The 26,252-nt window shown below is 35.9% G+C and overlaps 2 protein-coding genes across 2 annotated transcripts in view; both read right to left on the reverse strand.

Annotated features, from left to right (window-relative positions):
- The window catches only part of LOC140171272 (aldehyde dehydrogenase 1A1-like), a 41,662-nt gene extending 39,767 nt beyond the window's left edge, over window positions 1-1,895 (reverse strand). Inside the window, exon 1 of the mRNA XM_072194502.1 lies at window positions 1,796-1,895. The gene's annotated coding sequence lies outside the window, so the exon portion shown is untranslated. The remainder of the gene's footprint in view (window positions 1-1,795) is intronic.
- Window positions 1,896-4,983: 3,088 nt separating this feature from the next.
- Window positions 4,984-5,538, reverse strand: LOC140170722 (uncharacterized). The gene has a single exon (XM_072193956.1). It carries the CDS (start codon window positions 5,536-5,538, stop codon window positions 4,984-4,986), a length of 555 nt encoding a protein of 184 aa, XP_072050057.1.
- Window positions 5,539-26,252: the final 20,714 nt, after the last annotated feature.

Here is a 26,252-nt window from a genome sequence, read left to right on the forward strand (position 1 = left end):
CATGTCACATCTGTTCTTTTACCTTTATGAAGAAATAATGCCATGATACTGCCAAATGATTGATCTACATGCATTAGTACTTTCGTTTGTTAAACGTGCTGAACTACAAGTGCTTTAGGCACCAGAAACAAATTTGTTCGATCTTTGGATCGAACGTCGATGCTGCTTCGAATCCTTCGATGCTTGTTATTAATCAACTAACAACTAATTAATGAGAATTAATGCTAAATTTATGTTGGTCAATATCAATACATACTAAGATTCATATGTTATCACAATTAGTCAATTAACTGATTTCATGTATAAAAGGATCGACCAAGCATCGTGAAACTAATTGTGTCTATTGCCTTATCGGTCATTTTATATTTCTGATGTAGTTGCCTTCTACTCCATTATTTTTTTTTCCAAGAAAACCACTGGATTGTCTTTTAATTTAAGAAACGGTTCTGACAATTGAGTGCCAAAATGTATTTCCTTTTTGTAATGATTGAAACAATCATGTACTAACCATCGTTGCTTCTACAAACGTGATATGGCAATTTGGCTTTGTTTCCAAAGGCAACGTGTTTTAGATTATTGGGTAAAGTAATATGATAGGCGTTTGTAAATGATTCAAAAGCTAATGAGTCTAGATTAAAGCCAAGAATTCTCCGCGTTGCGGAAATTCCGCGAAAATCGCGGAATTCGGAGGTAAAGCGGAAAATGCATTTCTGAGAAAAAAAAAAAAAATAAGCAAAAATGACCTAGAAAAAGAAAAAAAATACAATTTTCACAGCTCGAGTATCCCACAATCCTTTGCGCGCCCGACTAAAATAGCTCTTGGGGCTTTCCCGGCCTTTTGTACGTGTTTCAACATGACTCACGACACGTGCATTGCGCTGCTACTCGCTGGATTATTGTGAAATTTTATTATGTCAGAAATGTGCTAAAATTACAAAGCGGAGAAAAGCGGAATTTAGCATTTGTAAAGCAGAAAATGCTTGGCTTTAGTCTAGATAAACTAATCGCGATATCACGATATTTGATATCGCAATATATCAGATATTTTTTGGCTGTTATTTTCTTTTCTTTATCTGTTTATGGTATTCCCTCAACATATTCTTAGACTTGACTATGTGTCTTTTTGACATTCTTAGGACAGTAACATTAATTATTAATGAATCTTCAAAAGATAAAAATCAATGTAGGTCAATAATTATAATGTATGCCTACACTATTAGGTTAAAAAAATCTTGCACACCAAATTAAGGTATATGATACTAGTAAGTGTGTATTATTGAGTTATTGAGTGTATTATTATTATTGAAAAAAATATGGAAAGCAAGAGAATTATGATACAAGGTGTCCCAAAATAAAAAAAGAACCCTCATTGCGCCTTCTTTTGCTCCTATTTCTTTAGTATGTAAAGAGACCTGTATTCATTAGCTTTAATAAACCGAAAGAAATATTTCAATCGGCTCACAACTTTTGAAGATATGATCTCTTAAAGATATGTACCCGTTTTTCAGTCTGTCCACGGAGGAATGCATCGAAATGCAGATTTAATTAAACTTTACATTTGCGATTTAGCATTTGGTGTGGTTTTGACCTGAATTAATCCTATAACTTTTATTCAACGGTGTTTAGATACCGATACACCTGACTGCCATATTGTAGGTGTAATGAGTCACTGTTTCTAAACAGCAGTTTTTGCCTTAGTGTATTTTAATTTTGTCCTCATATTGGCCTCATACGCGCATAATGGCTAAAATATCACCCATTTTGAAGATCAAAGATAAACTAATGAAAATCTTACCTGTTTTACGACACACAAAAAACTTGTAGCAAGTAGCAACTAGTGTTACTGTTTTCCTCGTATGGCTGCTAATGTCATTCACATATGCCGAATACGTATATAGCAAAATGTTATTGATTCGATTTTCCGCTCCAAAGAATACCACAGACACACATGAACACAGTACAAGACAAACGAGAGTCATTAGGTTTAAAGTTCAAGTCTCAGGTCAAAGTAACAATCCTCGAATTCCGAATGTAATTTGGTGCGTCACATGTGCTCTCAGGTCGCACAAAAAATACTGTTCAAAGGTAGGTGACCGATCCCTTAAATGAAGTCTCCGGCAATCACAACATTATGGGTTTATTTAGAACAAACTCATAATTGATCTTAAAACAAATAAAAACAACCGTCTCTCACCACGCGATATTCAAATTTCCCGGGCACCGAAACTGCACGTGGCAATGACGTCCCAGTAACACAATGAAGGCACAATTGAGGACAAATATTCATGACGTCATTTCCCTTGACAATTTCGGCACGGGAATTTTGAATATCGCGTGTTGAGAGCCGGCTGTTTTTATTAATTTTTTATGGTGAATATGAGTTTGTTTTGAATAAAACCAAGTGCTTGATATAATTGTTTTTCTAACATATAAAGCATAATGTTGTGATTGCCGGAGTGTTCCTTTAAGGATACACAACAATACTACACTGTGTGTATAATATGCCTACATGTAAGTCAACAGGAATCAAATCGTTCATGTAAAGTACAGGATGATTGCACACATTAAGCGTGTTAACAGTGAGAGCAGATGTCATGGATGTACGGTATAGTACTTACTGGTATAAATTCTGTGCGTTCACAAACTTGTCTAGAAACACCTCACTATAAAAACCGGTCTTTGTTATTTTGGGCGCTTCACGCGCAAATGTCCATCTCAAACAAGAACAAAATATGCTCGCCCCTTTAATTTTTAATGCTTTGGCTGCTGTTAAAATAGTAACAAAATAAAAGGGATTTGGCACGTTTGTATTGTCAAGTGTCCAATCACAAAAATACTTGATAAACGCGCGAAACGCGCGATATTTTATAAAATCTCCAAAACTGCAGAGGACACAAAACTGCACCACGCCCCTTCCATAAGCGCGTGGCCACATGGTCGTTCACCGATACTTTACATTCGCCAAAGTGCAGTGGACTTTTTCTCTAAATTGGCCCCTGGGTTAGGAGCAAGCATAACCTCGTGAATATGTTTTAATTGTAATTGCTTACTATATTTGGATAATTGCTTTATATGTTTTAACATCTCTTTTCATTCACTTCACTTCACTTAAAGCTTTCCTCCCATGACACAGGTAGGTCCTGGAGATAAAGCTGCCTAGCCACTATGCTTCGCCACTCAGCTCTGTTGTTTGCCATCCGACCGGCTTCTACTACGGATTGGATTCCCACTGCACTGCAGTTTGCTTTGATGTTGTCCATCCAGCGCATTGGGGGTCTTCCTTTAGGTCGTTTCCCAGGGATTCTTCCTTCTAATACGATTTTTGGATATCTGGATGGAGGGCATTCTTTTCACATGGCCATAGTAGGACAGCTGTTTTGCTCGGATCTTGTTCATTACAGTGCACTGGTAATCAAGGGTGTCTCTGATTGAGGTGTTCCTAATCCTGTCCCTTCTAGTAACACCCAGAATTTTTCTAAGACAAGCCATTTCAAATACCAGAAGTCGCTGCTCATCACGTTTTTTGATTGTCCAGGCTTCAGAGGCATAGGTTGCTATAGAAAGCACCAGTACTTTGTACAATTCCAATTTTGTTATGGTGGATATTTCTTTGGATTTCCAGATGGGGTTGAGTTTTTGCATGACGCCCATGGCCAAGCCAATTCTCCTTTTGATGTCCTTCTCGCTGCTTGCCTTTTCAGTGATCACTCCACCTAGATAGATGAATGATTCCACCTGCTCAAGGGTGGAATTTCCAATGGATATGGTGGCTTTTGCTGTTTCTCTACCAATCACCTGGACTTCGGTTTTAGCGATGTTTATGGTCAGACCAAACTTCATGCTTTCATTGTGTACTTTGTCGACCAGAGTTTGGAGGTTAATTTCAGAGTCGGCCAGTAAAACAATATCATCGGCAAATCTAAGGTTGTTGATGAGCTGTCCTTGAATTGTAATTCCAATGCTGACATCTTCAATAGCTAGGCGTAGGACCAGTTCCAGCAAGATGTTAAACAGCTGGGGAGAGAATGCATCCCTGTCTGACTCCTGTTTGAGTGGTGAACCAGTTTGTCAGCTCTTCATTCACTCTTACTGCACTTTTAGAGGTGTTATATAAGGCTTGGAGAAGTCTAACCATTTTTCTAGAGTAGCCTAGGTGGTCCATAGCCTTCCAAAGACCTTCTTGCCAAACAGTATCAAAAGCTTTTTGATAGTCGATGTAGCAGCAGTATAGTGGTTTCCCTATCTCCGTGCATTTTTCAGCCAGTTGTCGTAGCGAAAACAATTGGTCCACTGTTCTCCTGCCTGCTCTAAATCCTGCCTGAGATTCTGAGAGGATCTCTTCAGTTTTCTTCTGGATTCTAGATTGGATGATCGAGCAAAATACTTTCCCTGCCAAGCTCAGGAGGCTGATACCTCTGTAATTTCCACAGTCCATTTTATCCTTTTCTTAAATATGAGGACAATGATTGCCTTCCCCCAGTCCTCAGGAATTACTTCAGACTCCCATATCTTGTTACAGAGTTTTAGAAGAGCATTACATCCAGCTTCTCCTGCTGCCTTGATTTCTTCCGCTGATATACCATCTTCTCCTGCTGCTTTATTTCCCTTGAGGCGTTTGATGGCCAGTTCCACTTCAGATTTGAGAATGTGGGGCTCTATGTCTTCTGTTGAAGTACTTGGTAGAGACTGTAAGATACTTGTATCGGATGGGATGGGTTGATTATACAGCTCTTCATAGTTTTCTTTCCATATGTCCTTTATTTTCTTGTCATCGGTGAGCACCTCGCCACCTTTGTCCTTTACACCTCTCATACGAGTAGATTTTGATCCAGTGATGGTCTTGATGGTAGTGTAAACCTCTTTGGTTTTCTTTGCATCATTTGCATGCTCCACATCTTTGCACAGATTTTGAAGCCATACTTCTTTGCACTCTTTACACTTCCGTTTTATTTCTCTGTTGAGAAAGTTGTACCTTGGCTTTTTTTAGTTGTCTTTGAGTCTTTCCTGCTTCACCTTACTTCTTTCTTCCGTCAGCTTAAGAACTTCGGCAGTTAACAAAGGTTTTTGTCTCTGAGGTTTCTTTGCTCCTAGGACCTTGTCAGCTGTTTCATTAAAGCCTGACTTAATATTCTGCCATAGCTCTTCCGTCTCTATGTCTGTGTCGGGTAATTCAATTAGTGGGTTAAATTTTCCACCAATTGTTACTTGGTAGTCACTGTAAGTCTGCTGTAGGTACAGTTTGCTTACATCAAATTTCTTGATCTTGCATTGTTTCCCTCTGGATCTAAGTTTCAGTTTAATGTTGGCTAAAACAAGTTGGTGGTCAGATCCGATGTCTGCGCTGGGAAAGCTGCGCGAGGAAGTCACGCTCGTTTTCCATTTTTGTCGTATTAGGATAAAATCGATCTTGTTCCTTGTGGAACCATCTGGGGATTCCCAGGTCCACTGGCGACTTGGTTTGGATTCTTTGAAGAGAGTGTTTGTGATACACAGGCTATTCGATGTACAAAAGCTGAGCAGCTTTTCACCTCTTTTCATTAATTTGCATAAAATAAGCGGTAAGCATTTAGATCGTTGACTTTGGCTTAAATTATCTTGCTCGTTTTCGCCTATATTTTGTACAGATAAAGTCTGTTTGATATATACTTAGAAGTGCCTATCGGCGCTTCTCGATTCTTTGGTTGGGGTTAATCATACGCCAGACTTTGTTCCGGTTTGCTACGGATCATTTTAGAGACGCATCATCTACCTAGGGGTTCACACAGGTTGTACACCGATCTATTCGTATAAAGTTAACCCACCGCGTGTTTCATGCGGTCGCTACATCATACCGCAATGCTGTACAAAATCCCAACTTTCATTCGTTTACATTGCTACATAAATTGCTTACACCTGTAAACCGTTATGTCGTAATCCATTCCACTGTGGTCCATTCCAAATGTCAGCCCTGAAACCAATCACTGTAGTTCAGATGAATTTGGAGCTTAATGTTTTGTGAAGCTTACCACCAACAAGTCAAATGATGACTACTAAACAGACACATATGTGTTCAATTTACGTCGTATATCGTTTGCTTATAAAGATTAAGCATCAAAATAACACTGATACTTTCCTACAGCAAGTTGGGAATCTCGACCTACTTTAGTGCTTCTTAATTTGTTACATTGCGTTACCATTTGTTACCATAACACGGTTTGGGGATTTGCTACTTTATTAGAACAACCCAAAAGCTTTAACACGGATTTATGTTACATCTCACTTCTACCGTATAACTCGAGGAAAGTAAATTTAGGTTCTGACATGGATATTGCAATTCGAATGGGGTTTAGTTGTTTAACGCAACGTCTCAAATAATGACATCTATCGTGTCTACCCAAACCACATGGCTTTTTTTCTCTTGTGTAGCGAGGAAAAAGTGCGTCGTTAAAGGTGCAATTTACCAATGCATGTAATCAGTTTCCAAAACATTTCAAATTCGCTAACCACTTACAAATCCCTAATCCTAATCCGTTATTAATTCTTAGTCTTTTGCATTCATTACATTGTATTGATGTACATCTCTTCAAACAGTACTGGGGTATTAGCATTTAATCACTTCTATACGAATGCAGCCTTGGCACATAAACATAGCCAAAGCAGTTAGGACGCTGGACAACCGATTGTTATTGTTCTGCAAGGCTCACTCAGTCATTTAATAAGGCAATACAAACGATCGAATTTGGTATTCAAATGAACACAATTTTGAGTTACACCTTTTCAGTGTAAAATTTTTTTTCTCGGCCAAATGAAAAGCAATAGTTTTCATTTTTTCAGTAAATGTCAGGAAAAACTGTAATGCTTGATACTGTATTTTTGTTTCAAATCATAGTGTTAAACTTAGTCGTGAAATTCAGTCATTTAGTGTAAGATTTTCGATTTTGATAGGCTTCAACTCTGCCCGCGAGCCTTTTTTTGGATCAACCTTTTAGCTTTTCAAAGTAATATAGTTCGCTAAAGAAGGATTTTTCCCAACTTTCTAACGCACATCACCGTGAGCGATATATCATAGTTTTGTCAGAATTTCCGTTTTGATTCCATAATTCATGACTACCAGCTGAAAAAATTTCAAATCCACGCGTGAAATACTAGCATTGTGGATCGATATCTCTGGGTGCCCGGCCTGGATACAGTTTTGCCAGAACTTCAATATAGCAAAGAAATTACCTAGTGTTTCGGTATAGTGCCTTTTGTTTGTGTTTGTTTGAAATTGCTTAAACCCACCGAAAGTCATAATGAAGCAGCCAAAACAATACAAGGTTAAACACGGAAGTTTATAACAACCTATTATAATGACCTAAAGGAAAAATCATTTATGGTAACAATGAGCCTTGCATTGTAAGTCATGGTTAAAATGTGTTGAGTACCCACCCACCCCATAGGCCTACATAATATTACATACCGGTACCTTATAATATTTATATAGCACGGCTATAGCTATACATTTAGAAAGTAGGTCCTATAGCGCTAAATTATGACAAATAGGCCTACACAAACCCGAACGCAAGTCTGAAGGGTGTAATGAAAATGCCAACCCGCGGGGGGGGTCATTCAAAATTCACCTGGAGATAGGAGGGACAGAAAATTAAAATCCCCTCTAATAACACGCGAATTTTTCTAGGTTTGGACAGTGGATTTTCCCATGGACCTCATCCTAGGTAAATAAATAAACAAACAAACAAACAAACAGACAAAATGGTTTTCATAATCATGGAATCCATAGCCCCTATAAATTGAAATTGCAGGCTATCACGGAAGCAAATTTCCAAAATCCACCTCATTTACCAGAATTGGGGATTTGGGCTACCAAATCGCTGGTCAGGCAATCCTGGTTTTCAATGGAAAAGGGACCTGGGTTGACAACAATTGAAATATCGATTATTTCTGCTGGTTGCTCTCGAGGTAAAGTACTAAGTTTGACATTTTCGGAGCATGAAGGGGAAAAGGGTAAAATAAAAACGGAAATTCTGACAAAAACTATAATATATAGACCCACACGATGTGCTTTACAGAGGTGGGAAATATCTTTCTTTAGCAAACTATATTAGTTTGAGACGCTAAAAAATGAATTCTGTAAAGCTCACGGGCGAACTAAAGGCCTATAAAAATCAAAATATCACACTAAAAGACACAATTTGATGCTTAATTTTAACACCAGGATTTAAAAAAAAAATGTTCATCCAAGCACTATGTTTGTATTTGACATTACTGAAGAAAAAAAAATTGCTTTATATTTGACCGAGAAAATAAATTTCATAGCAAAAAGGTGTATCTCGGAATTGTGTTGATTTTAACATGTATCGATCGACTTTTAGCGCGACTAAGCAGAACAAAAGATCGGTTGTCCTGCGTTTAGACTGAAAGCATCTTTTAAGATTCATTAAGAACCATTTTTTTTTTCAAGAGTATGCATTAATTCTTATTAATAACAAACGTTGCTGCACAACAGGTGGAGGTAGACCTCAGTTGATGAGCACGTTTTTCTTATTTTCTAGTATTTTTTCTTTCCCATCTGCATCTTATGCTGCTCACGATGTGCCTTCAAGGGCACACTGCACCTTACATGTATTCTCGACAGCTGCTTGACATATTGAAATAAAAGAAAGGAAGAATATCAAAGACAGCTGATATGTAGAAATCTGTCAAGGAATGTGCAGGTCTTAAAATGTTTCAGTTCAAAGCATAAAATGTTTACAAGATGCGTCCAGGATTAAGTGTTATACTTTATACACTTTGATACAATGCATTATTCAAGTATTTCTCCCACCCTGAATTACCCTGCTTATTGAAAAAAAAAACAATAACAAAAAAGACAATAGCAGATTTCCCCAACAAGTTTAAATCCAATTATTTGTGCTCATTTTGATCAACATTCAACAGTGTTTTGTTTGCATTAACTTGCTATCTCTTTTAGGTTATATTACCCTCACTGTGGTGTTTTAAAGTTTTCCTAGGCCAATAAAACAGTTACTAGCATTGCGATGTACCCTGGGTAATATAATTTGATTAATTTTAACTTTGTTTACATTTAAAACTATTTCATGAGAAATGGTTACCGGGTAATCAGCTATGGATTGGAAATTGCCTAGATGACACAAAGTAATCATTACACCATGCATATGACAAAATCTTTTGTTATAAATGTGAATGCAACTAGAACTGGGACTTTCCTGATATACTAGTTTTTTTTGTATAAATAATAAAAGCAAATATTTTCTAGGCAGGAGTATGCAAAAGTTCGCGTCTTTACCAAACAGGATACTCTTCTGTAGACTTGCGCAAGTCTGGGTTGAACACACCTGTCAATGTAAGTGGAACAGTATATAAGAAAGTGAGTGAATTTTGAATGCAGCACCGTTTTAAAAGTTGTCATCGGTACAAGGATTTGTACGCGAAGGATATAATTATGTTTAAGTCAAAACTGGCAGGACTTTTTTATACATAGGCCTAAGGTTTAATTATACTTCGGTGAAACTGATCAGCAACAAGAAACTTTGGTTGAGTATCTATCTACTATATACAGATTGTAGTAATTAAGATCCTAAAGCAGTGTTCTCCTATATGTTTGGTATTGACCAATCATACTATGGTTTTTATTAGCTAATTCATTTTTTGTAATTATATATCCATGTGGTAGTTGTATGCGTGAGCTTGGAACATGTGATTTCGACATAAGTATTTCCTACCCGCAACAGCATCCTCTTGCAGGTTGGTCTTTGCATACGTAATCACACGTCCTCATACATACTCGTTACCTACTTTGCTGACCTTAATTCGTTGTATGACAAATGTCTTAAGCCTGTTAATATAACGCGTAAATGAAATATTCATTTTTATCAATTTTTTATGATCTTTAGAACCCTTTAGAGACACATTAATTTCTTGACTAGTTGCAATATACTATAATACGAGACTCATACAAATACGCATTGTGTACATACGATATTTATTTTCATACGATTTTGGTATTAAATCTGTTAAGAACCCCGTCTTGCTAATAACAAACCAGAAGATGCGTGGAGTACCTTTGTTTTATAACCACTGAGGTATAGGACATTTATTGTTTTGGCTATAGCCCCCTCTTCAGAGGTATTTAATTATATTCGTACTTGCTCAAGTAATATTCGATGCGAAGTGTGTTACACAATTGAATACATGAATACAAAACCCACCCAAGTCCATGGGAAGTGATTTTGAGAGAAAAATCTGTGTATCATTTTAATTCCTTCAGTTAGATTTACCTGGTCAATATGGTAAGTTTTACATGCAAATGAGTGGATTAAACTGTATTAAGTATGACGATTAGCATTTCAGGGACTTCGTGGGGTTCATTTTAAATTCTGGACTTGGGTGGTTTTTTTGAATCATATACAAAGACAACACTGTTGGAATGAGATTACCATTAGTAAGATAATACAAAATAAAGCACACAGGTATGTGTAATGTTGATAAGCATTCTGCCATAAATATAAACCACACACTTTCCATTATTAAAACCTTTTTTTTTTCAAAAGTCACTCTCCAGCAATGAATGAGTTACAAGTGGACTTTTATACATACTGGATTTCAATCAACGTGTTACAAGACTCAAATCATGGAATTGGGTGATTCTTTCATACATGCTATTTTCCACATGCTCAATAGACACTGAGGATGAATTTGAGTTGTTCTTTTATACATATGACAGGCATATGTATAGCAACAATTTCCCATGCTTAACTCAATTTGGCCAAAGTATGGACTTGGGTGGGGTTTGTATTCATATATTCAATTGTATGCGGTTCTCTTTTTATGAGCCTTTGGTGCCTTATATGTCCCAAAATGAGGTACCGTTTCCAGCCTTTTCTAATCTTCATCATCTCCATAAACTTTACATGTAATATGAAAAGCCAATTAAAAAGAACCGCATTCAAGTTTGTTATAAAATTTGGACAAAATGCTAATTGAGCAAGTACACAAGAGCTCACAAGCAATGCACTAGTTTTCGAGAGGGAGCTATACAAATAATTTTTCATGTATTGTTGTTACTAGTCATACTTGACTCAAGGCCAAAATCACCTTTTACCCGAACTCACACGAATGCACAATACACTGTTTGATTAAGCTAACAAAAGCTAAGTCTTTAATTGAAAGTTAAATATGATTGGTACATATAACAACAATAGCATACATGTACACAATATAATCACATCGATACAGGTCTGCCAAGAATTACTACCAACATGATGTTTTGTAGCAAATCGTGGATGTTGTAAGTGTTCCACTTTACTTTACATCACTTCCTGTGGGTTTTTCCCATGATGTCATTTTTTTTTACAGTCTCAGGGATTTTCCCCTTGACATAAATAGTCTTGATAAATGATGTGTTATTTCTATCATAGGGGTTTTCCAGAAAAGTCGTAATAAACAAACTATTGCATGATTATAAAGGTAAATTCCCCTATTTCATGGAACAGAATTATACAGGATACATCACATTGTATATGTCACAGGTATGTATGGTCTTAACAAAAATAAATGTTCATCTGAACCATAAGCATGATAGGTGGGCGTTTGAAGTGATTACGGGACCCGAATTTACACTTCTTTATCATTTTGTTTTATACCATCAGCATACTCCATTTCCAGACGGAGAGATAATTTTGTGTCAAAGGAAAGGAGCAGCAAGATTAAGGACCGAAATGAATGAACATGATGAAGATCGACCATGACACACAGCGAACGGGAAAAGACAAACACTATGATAGAGCGAATAACGATCGATGCGATATAAAAATGATGCAAGTAAAGCACCTTCATTACAGCCATAGTGTAACACTTCCATAAAAAGTAGATTAGTATTTCTTTTCCATAAAATGTTAGATGTGTCCTCTTATAATTTTGAACCAAACAACTGAGGTAAAGCAAAGAGAATTAAAATTTACTACCAGCGCCGATGTGTGTCACTCCGTCGGTCATCGTCCCGCACGCCATGTACGTTACGTACAGTGTTATGAACATCGTTTACGCGTTCGACTAATATGTTCATCGTTATCGTAATAATTAAAACCACAGCACCTATATAGTCTTAATTTTTACTAATTTTTACTTAGTTTACTAAAGTGCATTAAAATGGTGTAAAAACGGAATTTTAAAATTTATTGAGGGCGTCCTCCTCAGCAAATGTTACAATGTGGCTTTAAATGTTTCTTCAAAAAAATACAATACAATAAAATAAATCTTCAAAATAGAGACAGCTAAATAAGAGTGGAGACATGAAAAAAGCGCGCTAGTAAAACAATTTCATTTAACGTGTCTTTATAAATCCAATAAAAAATAATAAATCTTCAAAGTAGAGGCAATTAAATAGGATAGCATTCGAGACATGAATATCAACTATTAAGTACAAATAACATGATCGCGTTCTCATAAATATGTCTTACTATTAATGTGACTCTCCTTAAGACTGGATTTCTACAGAAGAATAGCTTGGATGCAATATTTATGTCATAAGACGCGCAATATTTCGTGCTTTAATGTGTATGTTACTGAATATTTAATGGTAGTGTGTAGTGTAGATATAGTTATAAAGTTTTACTCTAAAAATTTAGCTACGACGCCTGACCTTTCAAGTAAGGATGTTATTTTAAGTAGCATAGAAAGACTACCAAGACTACACCTTTTAACATGTAAACATTGCTTATCTTTTACAAACATTGAGTGTCTATTAATTTTTTTGGCAGAATAGTCAACGCTGAAGATTTCGCCTATTTTTATTCTACAATTTCAACCAGTCTTTTAATGGACACAACCAATCCGATACATATCACGAACAACACAAGATGCACACTTAAGTAAAGTCGTACCGACTTAATAGCAGTTAGACACTCCACATAAGGAAGTGCATACTTGAACCACTTAACAACTTGATCGGATAGTTTATGTAAGTAAGCATTCGCTGCATTTGTTTCGTTTTAGTCCTTTCTTGTTGTAAAATGCTAAAAGCTAGATAGCATTGGCCCTGACAAGAAATAAGTGTTACAGATACATACAATGTATGAAGGGGAAGTAATGGGCATTGTCAGTGATACAGAGTGGTACGAAGAATATGGCCCGTTCAAAAGAATACGTTACTGATGAAGGCTGGTCAAATGAGCAGTACGTGTAGTTTCTAATGTTTGTCTTTTTTCTTTGATTGACATAATTTACAATTGTACAGGGTATCCCCCCAAAAAAGAGGCCACTCATTGCGCCCTCTTTTTCTCCTATTTCTGAAAAGTTGATCAAATATATTTTGGTATGTAAAGAAACCTTGAGTCGTTAGCTTTAATAAACCAAAACAGTTATATCAATCGGCTCACAACTTTTGAAGATATGTTCTTTTAAAGAAATGTACCCGTTTTTCACTCTGTCCACGGAGAAGGTTTGGCTACTTTAAAGATTAAAAAGGAGTACACATACCATGCATGAATATCAAATATTCCTCAATGATAACTTTATAGAAATAACTTTATTTATGGAATGGGCTTTACCCGTGGGTTTATGGGCAATGGATTTTGTTAATAGTGTCATTAATTTGTGGGTAAAATAGATGCCGAACGGGACTTCTTTTGCTTTACTTGTAATTACTTATTTTTTCTTGGCCATTTTGTTTTATTATGTTTCTTACTTTCTTACTTAGTTGTTTCTTGCTTTCTTTTTGTTTATTTACAACACAAGTCATTTCTCTGTTTAGGTTTTTGGTTCTTCTGAAGTGAGTTTTTGGTTCTTCTGAAGTGAGTTTACTGTGCTGCTCTGCCCTCTACCTGGTTGCCTCCTTGGCGAATACAGGTTTCAGCCCTGGTCCTCATTGCATCAATTGCGTTGCGTACACCATCCTTGTGCGCCGGATACTTGCGAATCAATGCATTCAGAAATACATTTGCGAAGATCTTGGATTTTGCCACAAAGGAAAAAAATCAAGTGGTGTGAGGTCTGGTGATCGTGCAGGCCACTCCACAGCATGGGCCATCCCAATCACTCTGTTTGCTATCCGTGGACAGAGTGCAAAACGGGTACTTTTATTCAAAAGGGCATATCTTCAGAAGTTGTGAGCCGATTGAAATATTTGTTTTGGTTTATTAAAGCTAACGATTAAATGTTTCTTTACATACCAAAATATATTTAATCAAAATTTCAGAAATAGGAGAAAAAGAGGGCGCAATGAGGGGCCTCTTTTTTTGGGACACCCTGTATATATATATATTAAATAATCAGGGTAAATGTTACAAGGAACCAGATCAGGTCGTCTAACATGGTCCTATATGTTGCATTAAGTGTGACAGAGTCTACGGGTCTGTTATCAGGCCAAAGGTCAAAAAGATCACAAGATACAACGACCTCTAATTATCTACCGGTATAGCGTACTGATCAAAATTGGTTTTCCTTAGTTGACTGATACATCGATAGGACTTCTACCTTTAAAGTAAAACAATCGAACTGTCCAAATACGTCTTTGGTAAATGGTACAACGTTTCACGGAACATTCTCAAATTTGCCGTGAAGTTACTTCAATTTATTTTTGGTTATAATGTCACCAAATATCTTTGGAACAAGAAAAATTTCTTAGATCTGAAGGTCACTAACAACCTTTCTTTCATGAACTTTTTAAAAATACAATTAAATAATTATTAGAAGGTTGTGGTCAACTGTCATCTATAACACCTTGGGCCAAGAAGTCTTTTTCCTCAACCATGCTAAATTTTGTCCAATTTAAATTCAAAATATGGTTATATACCCACACAATGTGTTTGAATCAGTTTGATTCAGATCAAATGTTGATATGTGTCATGTATAACGTATCCATGCCATGTAATCAATCAGGACATCGACACAAATATTTATAAATTTGTGGCAAGACGTGATCAGCTCGCATTCCGCGTCTCTGCATATGGGTATTACATAATTATTATGTGATACGATGAATATGAATCTAAATTAGATGAAATCGGTGGAGATGGTGGAGATTCTAGTGATATATTTTAACTGGCAATTGCGCCCCATGTATATATTAAAGCAACCGTTTGAATTATCAATTAATCAAAAGCAGAGAGTTAATCCAAGTGAGAGATGGACGGATTATTCTCTTAATGCCTGGTAAAGCTGCAGACAAGTCGCCTTAATCAATGTGGCGACTGACGAGGCCATCAGGTAAGATCAGATTCGTACGATGATTTAAAGCAATAATGTTATTACTTTGTTATCAAAACGATAGGTTATAAGTTGCATATGCAATGCGAATCGAAATCCAGATGAAAAACATCTGCTTCATCTAATTGTGTTTATTGTTTTGATAAAAATGAGGGCAAATCGTATAATATACTGCTAATCTTATCTAAAAAATAAGCATTTTAGTTCTGCTTGGTTAACGTGGTACAAGTTGCGATGAATCTTTACTGTCTATATTAAATATAACACAAGATGTTTGCCAACACAACTATCGTGAAAACTCGATAGTTAGCATATGTGCTTACTATCAAGCGCTTTTAAAACATGCAAACATGAAAAGCCCAGTCCACAAAAGTGTAAAGGGTTTTGATCATCGATACACATAGTTATACACGAACAAGCAAACCTGCAAATGTGTGTCTCCACTCCATTAGCTCAGTTGGAAAAGCGCCGGACTTTGGTACAATTTCATGTTTTTAAAAGCGCTCGATAGTAATCACACAATACTATCGAGTTTTTTACTGTATTAAGGGCTGGGGTATGAACGTTTGGACAGTATTTATTGTGGGACATTAGAGCACATCAGACATATCGAATTGCATTCTAAATACGAAGAATGTCCTTCTGATATCAAATAATGTTGATATTTTGAAATTCGCAATGTAATACACATTTTATGGCAAATCATTAAAAATTGATATTTTTGATATTTAACAGTACTTGAAGTAAACTTTATAAATCTAATGATTTATACTTAAAGTGTATGTAGGTGGGATGAAAAGCCGACGATCAATTGAAAATGTTGACCTTTCGTATTGAAGATATGGATTTTTTTCCAAAAAACAAAAAAAAATAGGTCTTTTGGGGAAAAATCCATATCTTCAATATGAAAGGTCAAAATTTTCAATTGACCGTCGGCTTTTCCTCCCTGCTACATACACTTCAAGAATATATCATTAGATTTATATAATTTACTTCGAGGACTGTTATATCAAAATTTGAAAAATATCAAATTTTATAATTTGTCATAAAATTTGTATTATATTGTGATTTTCAAAAATGAAAATTATTTGATATCAGAAAGACATGCTTTGTATTCAGAATGCAATTCGATAGGTCTGAGGTGCTCTCATGTCCCACAAAAAATACTGTCGAAACGCAATAAACGCTCATTTTAGATCCCTTAAAGCAAGGGATGAATTGACACACACATCTTTATCCTTGCGAAAATGTTATTGAGATTGGAGTGTATTTGGGTGAAGTTCCACTGATTGAGTACTGATAGTGTGAATCGTAAAGCTTTAGTAGGTAATTGTGGATCGTAAAATGTTGGATGAACCAACATGCCATTCTCTTGGGCTTATTCTTTCTGATATGTAGCGAAATGATAGAGCTTGAAATGTGTATTATCGCACTGTAGCTCACTATACTATGCGGATGGTAATCCGAGCTGTTTTCCAATAGACATGATAGACTATCGCGGTTTCAATTAGTCTCAAATTGGCTAATATATATTTTCTAAACAAAATTTGCCGTGATTAAACAACATCCGTGGTAATCAAGTACATGCAAAATAGCACTATTCTAAAGTGATGCTTGATTGACACCATTACTAGAATAATAATGCGACCAATGACCAATAATGTATTTTAAATTGATTCCACTGGCTAGTCTGCTTTTAAATGTAGATCATACGTCTGTTCACATGTTATTTTATCCACCCACTGGCATAGACGCTGTTTCTTAAGTGATGATTTCACAATCAATTCGTTCTAAGCGTCTTGAATGAGCGAGAAGATGTATTGAAGAATGAAAGTCTAGGTATGAGACATCTCATTTCCATTATCGGGACATTCGCACTAGAAACACTACTGGTGACCAGCAGCAAACCAATAAATCGATCAGTCCAACGCTTTGCCTAAAGCGGCAGATCGATAGGACTTGTATTGAAGTCAACTCGGGAGCGGTGCCACTTGGATGCATGCGAACAGGATACATTTTTTGACCAATGAGCACAAAGCGCTGCTGAGAGCGGCAACATGGGCTTTCAGAATCATGTCGCTACCGCTCAGCGATGTGCCGCTCCGATTACAGAAATGTGCAAGCAGCATGATGAAGCATCGGCAAGCGACAGAAAGTATGAAACTAGCATTACTCTGCTCCCAAATACAAATGCCCTGTCTGCTACTACTTAGCCAAGCAAATACCACGTTTGTAGTTGTGAGGACAGACATGACCATTTATCATGACATATTTACCATTTGGCTTGTGACATGTGACTTGGCCCCTTTTAGTCACTTCGTGACGTGACACTAAACAGGAAGAAAACCTATAATTCAGAAATGATAATAAAATGAAACTAGTGTTGGAAGCCTGGGGACAATTCAAGTGGAAGTAAGTGACTGACTGGCTTTCAATTTCTTCACACCAGTACATTGAGTCACGGATAGCTATACTTTTATACAAACAAATGAAAACCATGCGAGTGAACATACAGTTATAAAATCACACCAATACACAAAAAACAAGAACACCCACAGCCAAACCTGTCGCAAAACAAAATAATTATACGTTACGGAAACACCCTACTCCCACACAAACTAAAATTGCAAAATGCAAATTTGTCAAATTGTACAAGAAGTTTTACCTTTTTACAAAACACACAACCCATACACAAAAAGTGTGTGTATACCTATTGATTCATCTGCTTCATTGTGCCTACCATGTAAGTTTACATCCACCCCTAAACCCCATTCCATTAAATACGCATATTTCTGAGTGAAGACCTGAAAACTGTCCTCCGTATGTCGTTGTGTTGTCACGTCAACCCCATAAAATTCGGCTAAACTTAGTAAAGTTCAGAGGACGTTAGCTATCGAGTGGGTAGTAGGACCTAACCTGTTGACGTTTCCCGAGGTCTTACGTTTCAAGGACGCATGTCTAAGTCCTGCTTGTGTTCGAGGTGTGTTTCGGGGAATGTAGACCACGGAAATACACATTAATCCGAATCATGTCCCTTTAGATAGCTGCAATGTCTTATGCACTTCAAGGAAAGTTGGGTTCTTATTTTTTAACATGCCCAAAGGAGAAATACTCGACTTCGCAAATTCGCAAAATTATCTGTATCTCTTTAATATGAATCTCCCTGCATATCGACACAATAATGCGCTGTTAGGCATCACGTATCACTACTCGTCACTTGACACGTGTACTTTTTTCTCACAAATCAAATCTTATAGACAAAAATACGGCTTTGTGTAAAGGTCGATGCGATCTTAGTTATTGAAATTGATTCTAAATTTGTTTTATTTATTTGATCTTCACATGGACGTGTGAGACACATGAAGTTGAAAAACAACGAAGCCGTTTTGAATTTCTAGTACTCTTGTCTGACATTTTAGCATTTTGATTACAAATAAATTACTTCTGTCTACCAAAGTAAAACGTTCTGCATAATATAAGCAGTAAACAAAAACGTAACCTTGATGGTTGTTTTTATTTCCAAGGGATGTAACAACTTGATATACCATAAAGTTGCACTTATAAATATCATGCCAATCAAAAACAGAAACACATAATAAATAACATCATAATTTGTTTTCAAGTATAATTTTTAAATTTGCAAGCAGATTATATTGTATCTTCATTTATTCCTTTAACGTTTGTTTTAGAAGACTGAAATACTACGCTTACTGGTTTCGGTTAAGGGATCGGACAGCAATATTTGCACAGTATTTTGTGGGACATGAGAGCACATCAGACACGCCAAATTGCATTCTGAATACGAGAAATATCCTTCCGATATCAAATAATTTTGATTTGTTTTTTTAATCTAATGATATGTACTTAAACAGGTAGCCCTGCTTGGCTAGTTCTCCACAGAAGAACTGGCAAAACACCTGTTACATAAATTTATAGGTCTTTATTACATTACTTTGATCAGGGCTTTGATCATGTTTATATTGAGACATCTACGTTTTTAGCGTATAAGTACATATCAACCGCTATTGACCGGTACTATTAACGGAATCGAAATCCTTCGATATCGATGGATACTGGCGTATAATCTCAGTTCCAGTATAGCACAACTGTACAGACAGGTTATTGCGATAACGTTATTTTTAAGTCGAGCAGATATCGAACTCAAATATGATAATGTTAAAATCGTTTCGCGGTAACCTACTCAAAAAATTACCTATGCGCACAAGAATAACTTTTTTTGCCGAACACCACTATTAATACGTTTACAGCGACACAAATACGCTCTATGTAGATACTGTCAGTGTTTCCAATAACTGACGTTCAGTGGCGTAGTGTGGGTCATCACATTGGTGGGCACCGACCATGATTGGGGGTGGGGGGGGCACAGGGTCTGATGGGGGGGGGGGGCACAAGCCGTTTTTCGGCAATTTTCCTATGGGATTTTTAAAGATTTTAGATCGCTTGGGGGAACGTACCCGCCGTGCCCCTATGACGCTACGCTACTGCTGACGCTGAATGACACTGAATGTCAATGAGGTTTCATAGTAATGATGTTTCCTTTGTATTACATGTTACAAAGGTAAGGGAGAATCATCGGTCTTACAGGTATATTATTTGAAATTAAATGGAGTATTATAATTGTATATATTCCCAAAACTAAGACATAGTTACATGTTATTATCTGATTAGAGGAATGTCATGTTTCAGCAAGGTCTGAGGACATTGGCAGACTTTCAAGGGGTTGCTTTTACGTCTCCAGTTCTGAAGGGATGCCTAAATGCAGGTGTTAAATAAAGAACAATAATTATATGTGCTAATAATGTCCTGCACTTTTTAATTGAAATTTGCTTCTTCGAATCATTTTTTACAGTATTTACGGTTTGGCATCGGTTATCTCATTTTCAACTTATTTTGACAAGATTCAATCAGTAATGTAATTACCAAATGCTATTTGTTGTGGCGTGATTTGCAGCGACAAAGAGTACCTTTCAGTGATGTCATGCCACATGACCTTAATAGTATAAAAGTGGCGCTTCTGTCTATTGTACCAGGGAAGGTAAAATCATTATGTGGATGGAATTTGGAATTATGGACGTTCCAATTTGCTATACCTTAGCTTGTTTACCTACTTATTCCACTTCAAATGGGTCAAAATATGTTTTAGTATTGCACATTCTTGCGTGATACCATTCACGTGTTGTAATATTTAGATACAAAAAATCTTCACATCTGACAATTATTGATGTAAATACAATACATGTATTTTATAGATATAAAAAAATATGGCGATGACTGTTGAGGTATATGCATGATATTAACATTTTCTTGATTAAACTAGCCACAGACCTTCCGACGATGTTCGATTGTCGAATACTTCCCATGCGTTAGAATGAGAATAATGGTTGTTGTATGAGTACCTCAGCTCAGGTGTGTGTGCTTGTGAACTTGTTTTCGAACTTGTCCCTATCAACTCTTCCATACCATCGATGTAAGTTGGTAAAGATATCTCGCTCTCTTGTTGTACCGTTTCAAGCACGGTTGTTTGATGGGATCATTTATTAGTTTTTCAAACAAAACATCATGTACAACCAAATTTTAGGCATGAACACCTAAATGTGATATCATGCTAATGTATACAGATGCTTTTGAGTCATTCTCAACTTGAATTTTCCCTCTTTTACAAAATTATGCATTTTTATAGCATTTTTATAGCTTTTTCGGATATAAAATGCATCTATTATCTTATTAACTCCTTTTATTGTTTGATAGAATATGTTTATAAAATTTCCTTGTTGCTTGTTTCACATATTCACATATTCACTCTGTAAATACCATTTACTATGGTAATCGGTCATTTTCTGCAGCTGCACCTAAGATCTGGAACAATTTACCATCTGAAACTCGCGACTCAACATCTCTGGCCAAGTTTAAAAAATCTCTCAAGACTTATTATTTTAAATCAATGATTGTGTAATGCTATTTCGTCATGTTTTATAGCTTCTCTCTGATTTTGCATACTGCATAGGATGTCCTGCCGCCTTGTGCGTGTTTTCTAGTGTTTCCCCGTGCAGTATTCATTTTCAGCATGTTCAGTTTGTTTCTGAGTGTTCACTATCTTGTTCATACAAAATGTTCGTCATACCATGCATTTTTCACAGACTTCACCTTATATATATATTTGCCTTCTAAAATATTGTTTTTATGTCTTTTAATCCTAAAAATCTTGTACATTTATATCTTTGTTTTATTGCTGTAAAGCGCTTTGTGATCGCTTGATGTATTGCGCTATATAAAAATAAAATATTATTATTATTATTATATTCCAGCTGTTTTAATGGCAGTAGTAATCACCTACCCCTTGCAAATAAAGAAATATGATTTAGGATAAATAGCGCCATCAAACAACCGTGCAACCGCTCCTGAATCTTGACGCTACGGGATCATCCCACAATCCTAATAAATCATACCAATAATAAATTACAATATTTATAAATCCCACTCTCTGACTGAATCCTAGGAAGTATGACTCCAGATACAATAGGTCTAGACTAATTGGATTGGCTGCACGATAATTATAATTATATAAAGGGAAATCCCCTAAAAATCACCTCCTCTTTGCAGTGCTTTAAAAATATTGTTTTCTTCAAAATATGATAAATTAAACATCGATGGTGTCTAGATGCTCTGTAAGTTATTGCGTTTAAATAGTCGCCAAAACATCATGAAAAGATTGGCTAATTGCTCTGACCGGACCTCCCATGGCTGCACCAAAACCTAGCGAAATATTTGTCCCGGAAAACTGAAAAAATATGGTATTGAGGATAAATTGTAAGAGCTCGATAATGTCGTCAGTGTTTGATTAGCCGTGTCTTGATGATGTCAAAACATTTAATTCTATCGGAGTGTTTGTGAATGAAAATATCACCATCATCGCTAGAGACTTTGAATTAACCACATGGTGTTCAGATGTACCGTCTAATGGAGTATGAATTTGCGCTAGGGCTTTAGTTTATTTAACCAGTCAGTCCGGGGGGACACTTGCTTGGGTCCTGATATTAAAGGCCCATGCAGTGAGTTGCTCATTCAGAAAATTAAAAAAAATCCTAAAAATTCAGATTTTACACCTTTGGTAGTAGCTATGTGCTAACATAGCATGTAAATGGCTAAAGTCGAAAGCCGTGTATTAGAGGCAAAATAGGACATTTTACACAAGGGCTCGAATAACAACGTTTGCCCAATATTTGTTTCTGGGACATGAGAGCACATCAGACATACCGTATATAAACCAATTTCATGCTTATGGCAAATTATCAAAATTCTATATTATTGTGACCAGCTCCAACAAAACCCGGGACAAGTCGCCATACATGTTTTTGAGTTAAAGATGACATTCCCATAAAAGAAAATGAAATTTAGGAATTCTTAATTTCATTGTCTTTGACTGTAGGACTAAGTGGACTTTCAGATCCTTGAAAGTAATTATTCGTAAGCATTAATCAATAAATAACAGTTGAACTATGATAATCCCTATTCAATCATGTGTAAGGCAGGAAACTAATTGTCTCATTACTCATGGCTTGTACAAAGTATTATAATTATGATTTTACAAATCCTAATCCGTCATCAATTCTTAGTCCTGAGTAGTGCTGATATTAACATTTTAATTCATGGCACTGAATTTGTTCAAGAGTATGCATTATTTATTATTTGGGAACAAAAGTAACATGTGGGAGTTTTTCTTATTTTCTAGCACTTTTACTTTCACACATCTGCATATCATGCTGCTCACGATGTACCTTGAAGGGCAAACTCCACCTAACATTTATTTTCGACAGCTGCTTGACATATTGAAATAAAAGAAAGGAAGAATATTAAAGGCATCTGATATGTAGACATTTGTCAAAGAATACGCCGGTCTTGACATTTTTTAGTTAAGACCTAAAATGTTTACAAGATGAGTCCAGGAATGTGATGAAATTATGGGTCTGACCTTGAAAGCTTTTACTGGCTTAAATTTGTGAAGTATAATTTCCGGTTTCCCTATGTACAGGGTGTATCAAAATGATTGGTACCCATCAATATCCAGTGAGCATGGCCAAGACTATGTAATAAAAGGAGGTCATAAAAGTATAAACGGTAGTCTAATGTTGAATTTGGAAGAAGCAGGCGTTTCATTAGCCAACAAAACTGATGGGTACCAATCATTGTGATACACCCTGTACTGTTATGTCAGTCTTTGCTTGAATAGATAGATCCATACGATACTTATTTTCTTACGATTTTGGTAATCTGTTAAGAACTTGCTAAGAAACCAGAAGGTGCTTAGTTCACCATTGTTTCATAACCACTAACGTGTAGGACATTTCTTGTTTTGGCAATAGCCCCCTCTTTAGAATATTTATTTATATTGGCACTTGCTCCAGTAATATTCGATGCGAATTGTGTTACACAATTGTATGCGGTTCTCTTTTTATGAGCCTTTAAGTGCTTAAAATGGCCCAAAATGAGGTAGTACCGCCATTTTCAAGCCATTTCTAATCTTAATCTCGATAAGTTTACATGTATAAGTGAAAAGGCCCATTAAAAAGAACCGCATTCAAGTTTGTAATAAAATTTGCACAAAATGCTAATTGAGCAAGTACACATGCAATGCACCAGTTTTCGAGAGGGGGCTAATCAAATATTTTTTATGTATTAATATCACAGGTATCTTGATATCACATGGTCTTTACAGGTGGGAGTTTGAAGTGATTACGTTACCCGAAGGTCCACTCGGTAATCATTATGTTTTACACCATCAGCATACTCTTGAGTACATTATGAGACTGAGAGATAATCGTGTGTCAAAGGAAAGGAGCAGTAATAAATCTTCAAAGTAGGAACAATTAAAAAGGATAGCATTGGAGACATGAATATCCACTATTAAGTACAAATAACATAATAGCGTTCTCATAAACATATCTTACTATTAATTTAGCTCGCCTTAAGATTGATTTCTACAGAAAAATTAATGCAATATTAATGTCATAAGACCGGGCAATCAATATAATGTTGTGCTTTAATGGGCATGGGTATGTTACTGAATATTTAATGGTAGTGTGTAGTGTAGATTTAGGTATAAAGTTATACTCTGAAAAAAATGGCTACGACGCCTAACCTTTTAAGTAAAGATTTCGCCTATTTTTATTCTTTAATTTCAACCAGCCTTTTAATGGACACAACCAATCCAAATATCCAATACATATCACGAACAACACAAGATACACACTTACGTAAATTATTAAAATTTGATATTTTTTGAATGGTATGTACTTAGTGTATGTAGGTGGGATGAAAAGCCGACCTTCAATGGACAATTTTAACCTTCATATTGAAGATATCGATTTTTCCCTAATTGTAACTTGGGAAAAAATCTTTATCTTCAATATGAAAGGTAAAAATTTAAGATGATAGACATGGTAGACTGCTTATCGTCGTACATATCATTAAATTTATACAATTTACTTCGAGGACTGGTAAATTTCAAAAATATCAATTATTAATCATTTGCAATAAAATGGCATTATATCACGAATTTAAGAAACTATTTGACATTCCTCGTTTTCGAAATGCAATTCGATATGTCTGATGTGCTCTCAGGACCCACAAAAAAATTAATGAAAATGTCGCTCTTTATACATTTGTCAACCAACAGTAGGGCTGTACTGTATATTGAAGTGGCTGAAATATGTGATTCAAGAAAAATGGGTTCCCTCAAAATGAAATGTCCAAGTGATAGTATTGATGGTGATAAACAACATCAATAACAGAAACTAGACATAGTTGCTGATCAATTATCTCCTACCTAGCAACACTGGGAGTTAAGGTTTGACACTATTTCAAACTATTGCAATTTGGTAGTTCACATCATATGGTAGTGAGCTTTGGAAAAATTGCATTGATATATACTACAGATAGACTTTCGTAGGTCCTGTGGTTCTCGAGTTATTTTGTAAAGAGGGATAAAACAACATCACTTTTGTAAAACGTACATATTAAACTCATTAACCAAGGTTTCAAAGAATGAAGTTTCGTAAAACATCAAGGTGTTATTTTTCAATAATGTATTATTGATTTAGATAATAAAAATCGATCTTTTTGGCAGCTTCGACAAACAATACTTAGTCAACCATTAACTTCATTAATTTCTTCCATTCTAAACTACAATGCAGCACATTATTGTTAATGTGTATTGTCCCATTGGAAAGGTCCAAAAATGAGTCTACAGGCTGTATCAAAATGATTGGTACCCATCAGTTTTGGTGTTTATTGAAAAACCTGATTCTTCCATATGCAATATTTGATCCTCTTGAAATGCCCATAATTTATAGATTGATAAACTTTTATAACATTCACCTATAAATTAGATAGATTCTATGTTGTATTTTGTTGTGACAGGCTTTTCCATAATCACTGGAAACTGATGGGTACCAATCATTTTGATACACCCTGTATTTTGTAGTTTCCCAATTATCTCAGTGACGAGTGATCGGATTTTGATCAGTTATGCACCAATAGATAGAAAACAGTTCATGGATTTTGAATCTGCAGGAAAGTTTTAATTTTACTGCTGATATTTTAAGTTTTGCCCCCTATCCACAGGGCCTATTTTTATTGAGACACCCTGTATATTAAACCAACCGTTTGAATTATCAATTAATCAAAAGCAGAGAGAGAGTTAATCCAAGTGAGAGATGGATTATTCTCTTAATGCCTGGTAAAGCTGCAGACAAGTCGCCTTAATCAATGTGGCGACTGACGAGGCCATCAGGTAAGATCAGATTCGTACGATGATTTAAAGCAATAATGTTATCACTTTGTTATCAAAACGATAGGCTATAAGTTGCATATGCAATGCGAGTCTAAATCCAGATGAAAAACATCTGCTTCATCTAATTGGGTTTATTGTTTTGATAAAAAGAGGGCAAATCGTATAATATACAGTTAATCTTATCTAAAATATCAGCATTTTAGTTCTGCTTGATTAAAGTGGTACAATTTGAGATGAA

This window comes from Amphiura filiformis, chromosome 15 (genome assembly GCF_039555335.1).
Source record: "Amphiura filiformis chromosome 15, Afil_fr2py, whole genome shotgun sequence".
Taxonomy (NCBI): Eukaryota; Metazoa; Echinodermata; class Ophiuroidea; order Amphilepidida; family Amphiuridae; genus Amphiura; species Amphiura filiformis.